The following is a 14,722-nucleotide window of genomic DNA, read 5'->3' on the forward strand; positions in this document are numbered from 1 at the left end:
CAAATACGCAACGCTTTCTCTTAAAACCGTTGTCGTAGGGGTGTTGTCTTTTAACATTTTTGTTGTAGTGATCCGGTTAACCCTTTGACCTACTTGATTCTTCTTCACATCCAGAGGAGAATTGTATCAACGATCTCTCCAATCGGACGATTACATCTACAATCTCCATGTATTGTCAAACATCGAAACTCAAACATCAAAACTCAAGCTTAAGCCAACTCAAATTTAATCAACCAGAAACTTTGACCTAGAAATATTGCACCAACATAAATCACCTTTGGCCCTTGGCCAATATATCCAGAGAACTTATTACTTATTAAAATTGGCACCAATTTATTGTTAATTAAGTAGTTATAAGCATCATAAAGATAGCATTATTAACCAGAATACACACGTACATATATATTATATCCTTGAAGTCCTTTAATTTGGTCCATCACAACCAAAAGGCCTTGAATTAATCTCGAGTCTGCAATCACCCACTAGCTAGCCATGAAACGCTTGCCTCTGCATTCTGCGGCTGTTAATGCTAATAAATAAGCCCAGTACTTCATCAATTCCTGGGGAAAAACAAGATCGAGCATGTCCATATGATTGAACAAGGACCAAAGATTCTCAAAGCAGCAGCAGCAGCAGCAACAGGGGCAGAAACAGCAAAAACCATGGCTTGAACATGACGCACGCAGAGAAGCATAAATCTATATATATATAGCAGGCCTGGTGTTGGCTACCAGTACTGTACTTGGAAAAACTACCGTTAATTCCTTGCTGGATTTTTTATTCAGTCATCACCGTGTATGTACCAGCAGAGGAGCATGGTGGCGCAGCGGCGCATGATGTAGATCCTCGCCCGGTGCTCCTTCACCAGCGCGGCGCACCTCCCGGTCAGCCCCCTTCCCCCCTTCTTCTTCCTTGCCTCTGCCATACGGCAAATGAGGCTTAATTAAGCCAAACCTGATGAGGGAGCTCATGCTTCATCCCCAAGGTCTTATATACCCAAAACAATGCATGCATGGATCAGCTAGAATGCTTTCGCTCTACGGAACTGAAAATTACCAAGCATGATTTGACTCGGATCGATCAGAATTAATTAAATACATAAAATTAAGAGGAGCCAGGGGACCTGAACTTGGTGCATGCAGTTGTGATCGATGCAGGAGGATTAATATGGCGAGGAGATGATTATATTAATTAATCCTTGATATAAATAAAGTGGAGAGGTAGCTTAAAAAGTGGAAGAATGCCAAAGCAAGACGACGCAACTTGGTATGTGAAGGGGACAGTTTGTCGGGGGTTGAGTCTGGTTTGGGTGGCAAATTTTGGCCGTATCCTCTTACATTCCTCCCAAACAGCTAATTATACGTGCTTAAATATTAATTACTTGTTAAACCGCTCATTGACTAGCTACTTTGGCTGCATTTGTATGGTTTAGGATTGACGTAATTAAGTGTGGAAAATCTAATGAACAGCAGGATGCATGGTAATTAATTATTGAATTTGTCATGTATTATCTTCAAGTTAATTCATTTGTGAACCTGTTAATTAGGCTATCATGCAGTCAAGTGTGTATATAAATACGAGCAATTCACAATGTGCAAGCTAGCTGTATTATACAGTTATATATATATGACCCAAAGGTAGAGGAGGATATGATTTAATATACTGCGATCACCTAATTAAAGATCATGGAGAACTTGGGCTGATGATCTTGTTAGATTTGATTTGCCATCTGTATGTGTAATGCGATCCTGATTCTTTAGATTTGATATCTACAGCTCACCCATTATAAGAACTGGCTTCATTTTCTAATTCATGAAATCTGATCTTTATGCTTATCAGAATCTTATTTCTTAATCCTTTAACGTTGAAACTGATTATCGCGTAACAATATTGTTTGATCCCAAGAATGATTTTATCTTTATTATTTTAGTATAGAGAATTTTCAGATTAAATTAGCTTCATTCCATCTCATATTATAAGATGACTTTAGGTCTTCTGAGTAAATTGACTTAATTCTTTTCGGATGATAACCACCGTAACTTTATTTCCAATAATCTAAAAAATTGATAAATCCAACTAGTCTTATGATAATCAGTTTGGTCCTACAAAATTTTTTTACGGACCATCAAGATAAATCAGAAAATACTCATATTCGACAGTCCAAAAGTCCAACATTTCTTGCATGTAGATTACATGCAATGGCGTAGCCAGGATCTTCAACTGCCCTGGGCTATTGATGTTCTATGACTGTGCTTTCTATGATTTACTATTCCTCGAACAAAAGAAAATCCTTTCTTAATTTGAGCTCAATATATAAGTCTAAAAATTATTAAGTAGTTAGATTTGAATTGAATATATAAGTCTAAAAATTATTGGACGACTGGTTTCACTGAGATGGGAGCCTAAAAATTACTGGGCTGCTGGATTCGGTCTCAATATATAAACCTAAAAATTATTCGGTTGCTATGTTATACGGCCTATACCGGGCTAGAGCCAGGTAAAGTCTATCCTTGGCTAGTCATTGATTACACGTCTCATTTGGAGGATATTTTCAGTAATCCAAGTACCTTCAATAATTGCCTATTATTTTAAAAAATAATTTTTTATTTTAATTTATCAAATTGATTTTTTTAAAAAAAATTATAAAAATTGGTATGCTAAATTGAAAATAGAAAATGAAAATTGTGAAGACTTTTAGCAAAGTATCCCATAATCTAAATTTAATTTTTATTAACTTCTCAAATATAAATTGTATTTATTGTAATTGCAATTAAATTTGTCAATAAGTGTTACTACAAAATGACCAAAGAAAAATAAAATTCATCTAAACTATACAAAATGGCAATTTAACTAATGATTTGTCTTTTTAATTAATTAATTAATTTTTTATTCTTTTGTTATCGACGAAGAGGTAGATAACGCAAGAACGAGTGGCACTGTGTTACAACCGCCGTCTTCTTCCACCTAATGGAAAAGGCATTTCTATGTTGTCGATGCACAGACCTTGCCGCCAATCTCTTCGCTGAGCACCCAAATCAATCTTCTCTCCGCCTCAAACTACTACCATCCATCAAATCCTCAGCCGCCGCCGCCGCCGCCGCCGCCGGACCTATCTTTCTCGCCCAAAAATCCAACCCCAAACCATCTGCTCGACCACCACCACCACCACCATCACCTGCAACTCCTATTACCAATGGCGACCTCCAAGAAGCCATCGCTGCGGTGGAACGTGGCATCCCCATCGAGTCCCGCACCTACATCTCCCTCCTCCAGTCCTGCATCGACTCCGACTCCATCGGCCTGGGCTGCCGCCTCCACGCTTCCATCTCCTCCGTGCGGGACCGCGACGTCTTTGTGGACACCAAGCTCGTCAGCATGTATGCGAAATGCGGCAGCTTGGACGACGCCCGACGCGTGTTCGACGGAATGGGCCAACGTAACCTCTTCGCCTGGTCGGCCATGATCGGCGCCTACGTCCGTGAGCATCGGTGGAGTGAGGTCCTCGACTTGTTCTTCGACATGATGCGCGAAGGCGTTGTCGTCCCTGATGGATACTTGCTTCCGAGGATATTGCAGGCCTGCTCTAACACTGGCAATTTGGATGTGGGGAGGCTGCTCCACTCCCTTGCCGTCAAAACGGGACTTTTGAATTCGTCAGGAGCATTCTATTTGAGCAATACAGTGCTTTCAATGTATGCCAAGTGCGGTGAACTGGAGATGGCCACTAAGTTCTTTGAGGGGATGGGTAAGCGAGATAGTGTTTCGTGGAATTCAATCATTACTGGCCATTGCCAATGGAGTGAACATGAAGTTGCTATGAGGCTATTTGCTAGGATGAGAGCCGAAGGGATTGAACCAAGCCCGATCACTTGGACCATATTGATAACTGGCTACCATCAATCTGGTAAGCCAGAACTTGCCATGGAACTTATGGAGCAGATGAAGCGTTCTGGAACTGTGCCAGATGTTTTTACTTGGACAAGCATGATTTCAGGGCTCACCCAGAATGGGAGGACAGATGAAGCCTTGAGTTTCTTTCATGAGATGCAATTTTCAGGAGTGAACCCAAACAGTATGAGCGTCGCCTGTGCTCTCTTTGCTTGTGCTTCTTTGCAAGCATTGAACAAAGGAAAGGAACTCCACTCGTATGCATTTAAACTTGGAGGCTCACACAGCATTCTGGTGGGGAATTCTTTGATTGAATTGTATGCAAAATGTGATAGACTTGCGGATGCTCAAAAGATTTTTGATGGGATGCTGGAGAAAGATGTTTTCAGTTGGAATTCAATGATTGGAGGTTACACACAAGCTGGTTATTGTGGTAAAGCTTACGAACTGTTCTCAAGGATGGAGAGTTTGGGTGTGCCCCGAAATGTAGTAACTTGGAACATCATGATCTCGGGGTTCATTCAGAATGAGGATGAGGACCAGGCCATGGAGCTTTTTCACATGATGGAAGTAGATGGCATTAAAAGAAACACAGCTACATGGAACACACTCATTGCTGGTTCATTGCAGAATGGTGACACAAAAAAGGCCTTCAGAATATTCAAACTGATGCAGACACTCATGGTACGCCATAATTCGGTCACCTTCCTCAGCATCCTGCCAGCGTGTACAAATCTGTTATCTGAATTAAACGTAAAAGAAATCCATTCTTGTATATTACACAGCGATTTACAAGGTGATACAGCAATTGCAAATGCTCTCATAGACGCTTACTCAAAGTCTGGAAATATAGAAAATGCTTGGGTAGTATTCAATGGTCTCTCATCAAGGGATCTCATCACATGGAACTCTATGATTTCTGCACTTGTTGTATATGGATATTCTCATGAAGCTCAAGATTTGTTTCAACAAATGAAACAGGAAGGCATTAATCCAAATGAAGCAATTTTTGTCAGTATGATCAATGCCTATGCTCTCGATGAATTGGTGAATGAAGGGAAAAGACTCTTCTCTAGCATGATGGAGGAGTACAAGTTGTCTCCAGGTTTAGAACATTACACTGCAATGACAAATCTTTTAGGACGTTCTGGTAAGCTTAGAGAAGCTTGTGAGCTTATCAAGAATATGCCTATTGAGCCAAATGCTGCTGTCTGGTATGCACTTCTTACTGCAGCCAGAATGTATACTGATATCAAGATGGCAAACCTTGCAGCAAGACATTTGTTCCGTTTGGAGCCAAGGAACCCTGAAGTTCAAAGGCTTCTATCACATGCACAAGATTTATATGAGAATCCTAGCATTGCTTCAAAAGTGTGCAATCTTAAGAAAGCTATCCAGATTGGTGATGCTCATGGTTGTTGTTGGATGGAAGTCAATAACCAAGTGATGACCTTCTTAAATGGAGGCCAAATTTTGCAAACTAAACTAGATGAAATCAATAGCAAAGTAGCACCTATGAAGGCAGTTACATCTTTTTTGGATGACATTATACTTGAGTTTGAAGAAGAAAAGGAAGAGATCATTGGCACGCATTCTGAAAAGCTAGCAATTACTTTTGGCCTTGATAATTTGCCTGCTTTTAGGGCCATTCGGATCATTAAAAGTGTACGAATGTGTTCAGATTGTCATATCACTTCAAAGTTAATTTCTAAGACATATAAGCATGAAATATTGATCAAGGATCGATATTCTTTTCATCACTTCAAAGATGGGAAATGCTCTTGCAGAGATTACTGGTGAGCCAAAGATCAAAAAAAAAAAAAAGGTCCAAGGAACTTGTTGATTTGGATTTTCTTTGCCACTGAGAATCATTTTTATTATTTCAATGTTATGGTCCAATACCACTATATTTTCAACCATCTCATGTCACTTGGTATAGGAGTTATCGAGACTGTTCATATCCCTTGTAAGATATTGCAACTTTTTTTTTTCTTTCAGAAAGTGCTGTTAGATCGTGTACAGTGACATCGAAAGTGTAAAATTCCCCTGATAAATAAACATAAAAGAAATTCTCTCATCTTGTTGAACTTTTTTTATGAGGACATAAAAAAGGTATTTCTAAACTATCGTATCATAGCATTGTGTACCTTCCAAAGTAGGAAATGGACTAGAAATTGAAGAAATGGGAACTGTGGACCAAGAGACCTGAAGAGTTTGTAAATATCCCTCGATTCTTGTTACGTACTCTCTGAAAACTATCATGGTGTATTAACACCATTCACGAAAGGATAAGGTTGTTAGTAAAGAATATTGCTGCTGTAAGTTATATTTCTAGTACATTTGATCTTTAGCTCATATATAAGTAGACGGGCTTACGATGTCATAGACAGAATACATGTGAAATAATCATTGCAAATTTTAAAAAAAAAGTTAGCTATCTTCTAGCATTATTTAGACGACCTCAGAATTTTAGTATGCATGAGTTTGAACATTATAGAGGAAAAAACTTAGGCCACAAATATAGAGAGAAAAGAGGCATGGCCAGAAAGCAACTCAATCAAATGAGTGCCCTATTCTCACCTCGAGCATCTGTCTCTTGGATTGGAACTAATTATTAGTGTCAATCATTGTTGATGAAACTGACATGACTGCATTCACCATGATCAGATCTGTAGGATTAAAAGTTCCAGAGGGAATAGCATTGATGACTTTCTCATTTTTTTTTTAAATATTCAGAATAATAAAGGTAGCGGAAATAAAAAAATAATACTAACACTTTTTAGTTTTAGTTAGTTCGTAGTACGTGACGACTCTTACTTCAAGATTTACGATGTATAATCATTTTTGTTGGATAATTCACTAACAATTTGATGATTACAAAGAAGTTAAAAAAAATTGACCGTCTCAGGACTATCTGCTTCTGATTTTTGGATTTCCCGTGAAATCCTATATGCAACTGACGCTTACTATTCCCTCAATCTGTTCTCTCGATAGTGAACGTGTCCTCACCTACTCTTTTCAGAAAAGTTTATCTGATGTCAAACTGGTTCTCCAGACCGTTTGGAGTTTTGCTTAACATCCGAGACTTCAGGACTTTTCGCTAGACGTCCGATCTCCGACTCGTCTAGTCTTCCGCCTAGTATCCACAATCTTCAGGACGTTCACCTACTGTCCTCGACTGGTAAGATATTCCGCCCGATATCCTTACTTGCTATGATTTCTACCCAGTCTCTCTTACCAGAACTTCTTTGCCTACCCTCAACTAGGATTTTCCACCTGCCTAATATTCACTAGGACTTTTATCTTATCTAAACTTACTTAAGACTTTCTTGCACACTCAGTCAGATTTATTAGAGTTACAATAACTCTTAACTTTGAACCATTTACCTTTACCATTATTAAAATTTGGATTCGATTATCTGATGTTTCCCATACTAACAAAATCAGGATGCAAATCATTTAAGAAATTAGAACATGGAAAGGAAAGTTGGTACAAGCTTCAGTAGCGTCATAATGTCAACTCATGAGATGCAATGCAACGTGTAGAAGTTATTCCAACAACTTGATTTTAAGCATGAGTGAATCATCGTATTATTCACTAATCCTTTTTATTTCTTTTTGACGATTGAGCAGAAGCTTGGGCATGTATTCACTAAGGTCTAAATCATGTTCACTATGGAAAAAGATTGGCTCTGAAAAGGGGGAGAGAAACTACAAATTTAGGTCTGGTCACATGGTGAAATATAGCTAATAAATGGCTAATCTTAATTCCTCTTATAGCTAATAAGTGACTGAAATCTTTCAAATCATGCATGAAACTTGTTGGAACGGTGCGGTTTCATTTATTGAATCGTTACAGGATTTCCTTTTTGCTGGTCCAACTTTGTCTTTCTTCTTGGGAAGGATTTTAGTACAACTACGAAGAAGACCAATGAGTTCTCTCTAAATTAATTGCCAATAACTTATCTTTTAACTAATGCAGGTAAACATTTTTTTTTTGCAACTGATAAATTCTGATCTCAGACTTTGTCATTTCTCTTAAGTCAGGTAGCTAACCTCAGCCTCTGCCTTGCCTTAAATCATCCATCACAGCCGGATGAGAATGTTTCTTTGAAGGAAAAATAGATGTCATCATCCATAAAAATAAAAACAAAAACTTTGCAGATTTTAGCTCTATGAGATACTTTTCTTGAGTACAAGCTATTTCCTCCCTATATATTGTTTATGTGTGAGGCTCAAGAAAACCATGGAGAAGAATGAAAGCAATGGCGAAGTTATATTTTCATGTCTTCCCACGAGACTTTATCTCCTTAATCAAGACAAGAATTCCAAGTACAGCAAAGGGAGTGATCTGTCCGAAAATTGTGAAGAAGGTTGGTTGGAGATTACGTGGCTTCTGGGTTGATCGTGTGTAGACCTCGTTCCGCTCTGCAACATATATAAGAAATGTCGGTGCCAAGTCAGGTAAAGAGTCCGATGTTGGCTCTCCGACGCTCAAGTCAGTCACTGGGAAAATGAAAGAAAGCGTTGTAACAGTAAGCACGAACGTGAATAATGAATGACGCGTACCTCCGTCGATACATGAACTCCCTTTATATAACAACTCAGTGGGTGACGTGCATGCACCTCAAGGTGCGGGCACGCTTCCCTAACTGTCCAATGAAAGGACCTGTCAGGAAAGTGTCTCTAACACCATACCTTAACAGGGCATGCAAATTCCTGATGAGACAGTAGAAGCTTCCGTCATACGATCCGCCTGTTGACCATGTTGACCAATGAAAGGACCTGTCAGGAAAGTGTCTCTAACACCATACCTTAACAGGGCATGCAAATTCCTGATGAGACAGTAGAAGCTTCCGTCATACGATCCGCCTGTTGACCATGTTGTCAGCGGCATTATCTTCCAAAGGGATATTAAGAGATATGAGAGGAGTCCCACTGTTGGGCCGAGCGGGTGAGCCGTTCTGTCAGGGATCCCCGCCCGGTCGACCTCTGTCACTTTCCCTGTAGTGACTTGGTTCGGTAGATTGTTTCTGTCCGACCGGACAAGCTCACTGGTCATCTTAACGTTCCTCCGTTCCATGATGAGTATCTAATGTTCTTACCGTAGTACTCTTGGTTGTACGGACGTTCTGCTTGGACCAGTCATTTGCCGATCGGACACTTCATGCCCGATCGGCAACTGCAGTAGACCTCGGCTTGGTCCATCTTTGGTGAGCTCATTGGTTCTTTATTGTTGACCGCCTTAATTTTGACCTCTCCGTTTACTGCTATCTCCACCCTTGACCCGCACCTAGTGGGCTTCCCTTTCATCACCACATCCGGGAGCCAGCTTTTTTTCTTCATCTTTAATAAACAACTTGCTTCATAAATGCGATACCGTGCAAAGTTCAATAAATTTCATGCTTTGAAACAAGGTAATATTCTTCATTGCACTCAGGGAGAAATAGGATGTATTAAATAAAATGTAATAACAATAATAATTACAAATATTTCTTCTATGAGTAAATCTTGTTGGCTAGAATCTGACCAGTTAAAATTCTCTATCGTCCAATTATAATACATGCATGTATATGCATGTAATTAATATATGCATATGATATTACTAAAATACTCTTGTACATACATGCATGCATAAATTTTAACTGATCAAATTCTGATCATTTAGTATTACCCTTCTCCTATAGTATTGCTATGCTTTCTAGCAAAGAATTGGATTCTAATGGACGCTGCTACCCAGGAAAATGGAACAAAAAGTCATGTAGCTTTTTTGAAGCATACTTGGCTTCTCCAGTATTAGAAGAGCATCTGTTGATGCATCATTTGAGTTGTTGTTCTCTTTCTTGTTTTTTTTCTTCATTTCAGGTGGAGTGTTCAGTTGCCGAGCATAAGAAATATTCCACAAGTTTTGGAAGCTTTACTGCAATATATTCCAAATCCTACGAACTTTTGAAATCTAATTGGCAATCAAGCCATTATTGTCAACTTGATTGGACAGGACAACTTCTTTTCGAGATAAAATTAATAATACAAGTGATCTTTTCTCGGTAATTAGATTTTATCATGACTTGCAGTAAATGGTTTTGCCGAGTGCAACTTTCGTATGATTATGAAACTATAGTGGACGAACTGTTATAAGATGCTGCATGTCTCCTTCTTTATAGGAATGCAAATCTTTTGCTCTTTTCTTCCCATTTGTTTAATACAACCCAACAGAAAAAATAAATAAGAAAGAGAGATAAAAAGACCTTCAATATGAGATGTCTTCTTGCTTTCTGGCTTGCTTCATAGCTTCATCATACCCTATCATCCTTTAAAGCTACTTGGCCCATCACTTACATGTTGATCAGCATTTTTGTCAATTTGATTGCGTGAATGCATGCCCTTGCTCGAATCAGAAATCTAAGTCATGCGAGCAAAGACTCAATTACCGTCTCAATCAAGAAACATGAAGATTTCAATGTGTCATGTGAAACAAATTAAATGATGGGTTCTCTTGTGGCCACCAAGTAGTTTTAAGTACCATCACTCCCTCCCTCTCCACAATTCTCCTCACTTCTCCACCAAAGATGCTGCCACCAAGAACTCAGAGCATCTTCCATGTAGGGGAGGAAGGTTGGGAGGCCACAAAGCCCACTGCTGCCTTCGGAGAGCCGGAGCACGGCTCGAGAGGAGCAATCGAGCGACTGGAAGGGCTTCGGATTGTCATTCAGCATTCCACACGCCGATCGAATGTCGTGATCAAGTCTTCATTCAACTCTTGCACGCCTCATCATCTGCTCAGCCTCAGGGCTACTTCTGCCACACAGATTGGATTTCTGAAAACTTGTTTTCTGTGCAAAACTGAGCTGAGTCCTCATGAGGATGTTTACATGTATAGGTATTCGACTATTATATTGCTTCCTCAAGATGTTTGGGCTATGAATCCCAAATGATTTCTTTTCTGTTATTGAATTGTGTTTCACAAACTAATGGCTGCTGAACTAGTGAAAGCAGGGGTGATCAGGGATTTTGCAGCGAGGAATGTCGAGGCCACCAAATTTTGATAGATGAAAGAAAAGAGATGGAAGTGTCGAGCACAAGGGAGAGATTGAAGTCTACTCACCATTGTTGTCTTCGTGAATCTGGTCGTCATAGGAGGAGGAGGAGGATTTTAGTAGAAGCATAGAAAATTAAGAATTTGAAGAAATAAATATAAGAGGCGTGTTTTGATTATATATGCTTAAAAATAAATGAAATGAAAGTTCTTCAATGTTTATACCTTCTGGAATAGTTCCCGTTGCCATCCACCTCAGTGCAGGCCTCTTGATTCGCCTAGAAAATGAACAATGAAAAACAAAAATAAAATCTTTCACTTTTGTTTTGCCTGCTTCAAAGAGATGTCTTGGTGCAGTGTCTCCTTGATGAATTTAGCTTCGTCGGAGTTCTTAAAAGCTGCGTTCTTGGAATGGGTTATGCCGTTCATAGTGTTGTGGTCAGGTATTGGTCTTGGCAAGAGTGATTTTGTCACGAATGGTCTCTCCGAGGTGTATGCTGAGTTTGAACTTGAGTGGCACGATGACAATTCTGGAAGACAGAAACTCAAACAATTACTTAATTTGAGTATTTTATTTCTTTCCGTTAATACTCTACTTTATGATATTATAACAAATCACGTATGTCTATGTTTTGAAATTGAGAAAGCAAGATTGCATCCTTTCTCTCTCTATTCAAATGATTTTTTACTCTCCCATTAAGTTTTTTACAGCATTTATGTGAACATCTAAACCAGGACCAACAGAGAAGTATTGAATTTTTAATGGATCATAATTTTTGACTGGTAATTCAAAATCAGGATCTGTCTATATCATATGTACATAATTTAAAGACCAATATTTATTATCAGGAAATCTGTAACCGTCAAGTTTGGAGTTCAAAAAATAACGTTTAATTAAGTCCATTTCGGAGGATCCAAATATCTTTTTATTATTTTTAGTAATTTTTATTTTATAATATTTAGAGTATTTTTGATATGTCTAGTATTTATAGATTAGAGTGTGTCTATATAAACATTATATTTAACTGTTTAAGGGATTACCTTTTAAGAAAGGTTTTTTTTTTGTTAAAAATAGAGAATGGCAGGGGTTTCTCTTTGTTTTCGACGGTTTCTCTTCTTGTCTTCTTCTCAATTCACCCTTCTCATTAGCCGACAGGATAATCGTTATTCTGCACGACATCAGCTGGTATCAAAGCAGATCAAATCTAATGGAAAGTCGTCATGGTTGTGGTTATTGTCGCAACAACAAGCCCATTCCTATTGAGGATGCTGAGCACCGTGACCATAGCATTCATGAGTTGACGATTGAGGATTTATAGAAGAAAGTTACAAATTTAATCTAGCGTCTAGTGATGCGAGATCTCGAAGATTGTGAGATCTCAAATTGTGGATTTGAGTCTACCTTCGAAAACTCATACCATCGGGCTACATATCGGGAATGTCGTGGTCCGGAGGAGCCTTATGGAGACCTCAGTTTTCAACTTGAACTATCCAAGTTTTTTGGTACGTTACAAGAAGAGAATTTCGTTGATTGGATAAATGAAGGGGGGTGAATCTTCGACTATAAGCAAGTTCTAGATCAGATAAATGTGAAGTTAATTGGCATCAAAATCAAGAGGCAAGCATCGGCGTAGTGGGAACAGATGTGGCACTCACGAGACAAATAGGGCAAATCTCAAATAATTGACTGGGAGAAAATGAAGAAGATGATGAGGGAGCACTTCCTTAATTCCTTTCAACTATACCAAAACTCTATTCTAGATACTTCACTCGTTGAAACTATTAGATCTTGAGGAATGTCCTAAGGCAATCGCCTTACAAGCAGAGGATTTCGTTGATTGGATCAATGAAAGGGGGCGAATCTTCGACTATAAGCAAGTTCCAGATCGGATAAAAGTGAAGTTGATTGACATCAAACTCAAGATGCAAGCATCGGCGTGGTGGGAACAGATGTGGCGTTCACGAGACAAATAGGGCAAATCTCAAATAACTAATTGGGAGAAAATGAAGAAGACGATGAGGGAGCACTTCCTTCCTCTCAGCTATACCAAAACTCTATTCCAGAGACTTCATTCATTGAAACTATTAGATTTTGAGGAATGCCCTAAGGCAATCACCTTACGATTTTTACTAAATATAGATTCACTATTTGAGTGCATATTATATGTTTGATTGTCTTAAACTCATTTATTGAATGTCCACAATACAATTCATAGCATAAGAGAAATTGTGATTGGACACAACTAGTGATTATCTCTACATGTGTAATTATGAATATATTAAAATTTTCCTAGTCATAAAATTGATGCATTTGGACATCATCAATTTTGTAAAACTAGCACGGGTTATACTCCTTGATTCGCCAAGCAGCTGTTTTCTCACTGGCTAAAGACATTGAGATCTCGAGAGTTAAACGTGGATGCTAGTTATGGTAACTAGTTCATTAGAGTAACTCACTGTATGACTTCATATGGATATGTTTGTGAAGCTTTTATTATAGATTGAGTGCAATTTTCCTTCGACTTGAGGTATATAAGTCATGAAAACCTATACTTTGACATCTTAAGCAAGCACCTCATTAATGTGTAGACCCGGGATGATTAGGTATAAGTCAAAATGCTCAAAGATATTTGGATAGCCCACAGAATATTTATCGCTCCTTGCGAGGAGACGTATACCCTATGACCACTCGTTAGGATTATTACTCAAAGTCTTTAGCCAAAACATCACATGTTAAGAGTATGAGACTCTTAGACATATATATGAGTAATTTGAATCCGTAGAACGAGAAAGTATTTCTTGGGCTAGGTGTGACGTAGTTAGTCTAGTGGAGACAGACACATAGATCATATCCTAAACCAAGTGGGTATAAGACGAGTGAAAGGAACAAGACATGACTCATTGTAGCTGCTGAAGGGTTTAGAATTAGTTTTAAGATCAACTATGATTTTTTGACTAATTAGGGATCATGATATACTACTAGGTGTCACTCATGATCATTCTATAATTAAGTAGTTAATTATGGCTGGTCGAGATAAATCGGGAACCTATTTGGTCACATGCACTAACAAATCTCTAAAAGACGTAAAATAAGCTAAAGAATAGGATTCTTAGATCAAAAGATAAATATTTGGCTGGATCATATATAAGATAAATATGAAAATATTTATCATAATGGAAGAGCGAATGAGCTACATCTCTTATGGTAGAGTTGGACCATATTTGGTTAATCATGAATTAGTTATGAACCAACTTAATTTAGTTGTGAACCAAACAAAGAGGTTAATGAATTAATTTTTAGTTAAGGGATAATGGGTTGAATTTGGGTATTCTAATCCAACTCATTAAAGAGGATTATATAAAGATGTAATTAGGAGAGAATTAGATAGAAGTTTTATTATTTGATTGATTGGCTTTGGGAAACCCAATCCTTCTCTACCTCTCGTCTCTCTCCTGACGCCAACAAGAGGGTTCTCCCTCTTGTTGTCGTGACCACCACAAAGGAGAAAATCTCTCCCTTGTGTGTTTCTCTTCTTCTTCCTCTTAATCCCTCTTCTTCACTTGTGGCTAGTAACTTCCAAATGAGAGGTTTGTACTCAAGGAGTTGTCTTGAGGAGCTCAGCATGGATACGAATAGAGGTGAGGTTTGACAACAGCGCTACAGTTGATGCTCTTCTCATTACAGGTCATTTATAAGGTATACCTAGCGTAAATTTATTTTCCGTAAAATTTTAATTATATGATCATGTTTGGTATGTTGTATCCTTGTATGTGTGTGGTGTGTGTGATGTAATAATT

The 14,722-nt window shown here is 38.4% G+C and overlaps 2 protein-coding genes across 3 annotated transcripts; both read left to right on the forward strand.

Annotated features, from left to right (window-relative positions):
- The first annotated feature begins 2,905 nt into the window (after positions 1–2,905).
- LOC122032739 (pentatricopeptide repeat-containing protein At1g19720-like) lies at positions 2,906–5,965 on the forward strand. Its single transcript, XM_042592055.1, has one exon. It carries the CDS (start codon positions 2,968–2,970, stop codon positions 5,686–5,688), a length of 2,721 nt encoding a protein of 906 aa, XP_042447989.1. The 5' UTR covers positions 2,906–2,967; the 3' UTR covers positions 5,689–5,965.
- A 4,208-nt stretch (positions 5,966–10,173) lies between these two features.
- Positions 10,174–11,160, forward strand: LOC122032292 (FCS-Like Zinc finger 17-like). Of its 2 annotated transcripts, none has more exons than XM_042591574.1 (2): positions 10,174–10,768; positions 10,885–11,160. In XM_042591574.1, exons 1-2 carry the CDS (start codon positions 10,458–10,460, stop codon positions 11,054–11,056), a joined length of 483 nt encoding a protein of 160 aa, XP_042447508.1. In that variant the 5' UTR covers positions 10,174–10,457; the 3' UTR covers positions 11,057–11,160. The 2 variants fall into 2 exon arrangements, with proteins under 2 accessions (XP_042447508.1, XP_042447507.1); XM_042591573.1 differs by having other exon boundaries at positions 10,182–10,768; positions 10,876–11,160.
- The last annotated feature ends 3,562 nt before the right edge of the window (positions 11,161–14,722 follow it).

This window comes from Zingiber officinale, chromosome 11A, assembly GCF_018446385.1.
Source record: "Zingiber officinale cultivar Zhangliang chromosome 11A, Zo_v1.1, whole genome shotgun sequence".
Classification (NCBI taxonomy): Eukaryota; Viridiplantae; Streptophyta; class Magnoliopsida; order Zingiberales; family Zingiberaceae; genus Zingiber; species Zingiber officinale.

Bases quoted from the DNA above. Each gene is read 5' to 3' on its own strand.
- LOC122032739 (XM_042592055.1), top strand. From the start codon at position 2,968: ATGGAAAAGGCATTTCTATGTTGTCGATGCACAGACCTTGCCGCCAAT.
- LOC122032292 (XM_042591573.1), top strand. From the start codon at position 10,458: ATGCTGCCACCAAGAACTCAGAGCATCTTCCATGTAGGGGAGGAAGGT. The intron at 10,769-10,875 runs GTATTCGACTAT...CTGCTGAACTAG, and splicing joins GAGGATGTTTACATGTATAG to TGAAAGCAGGGGTGATCAGG.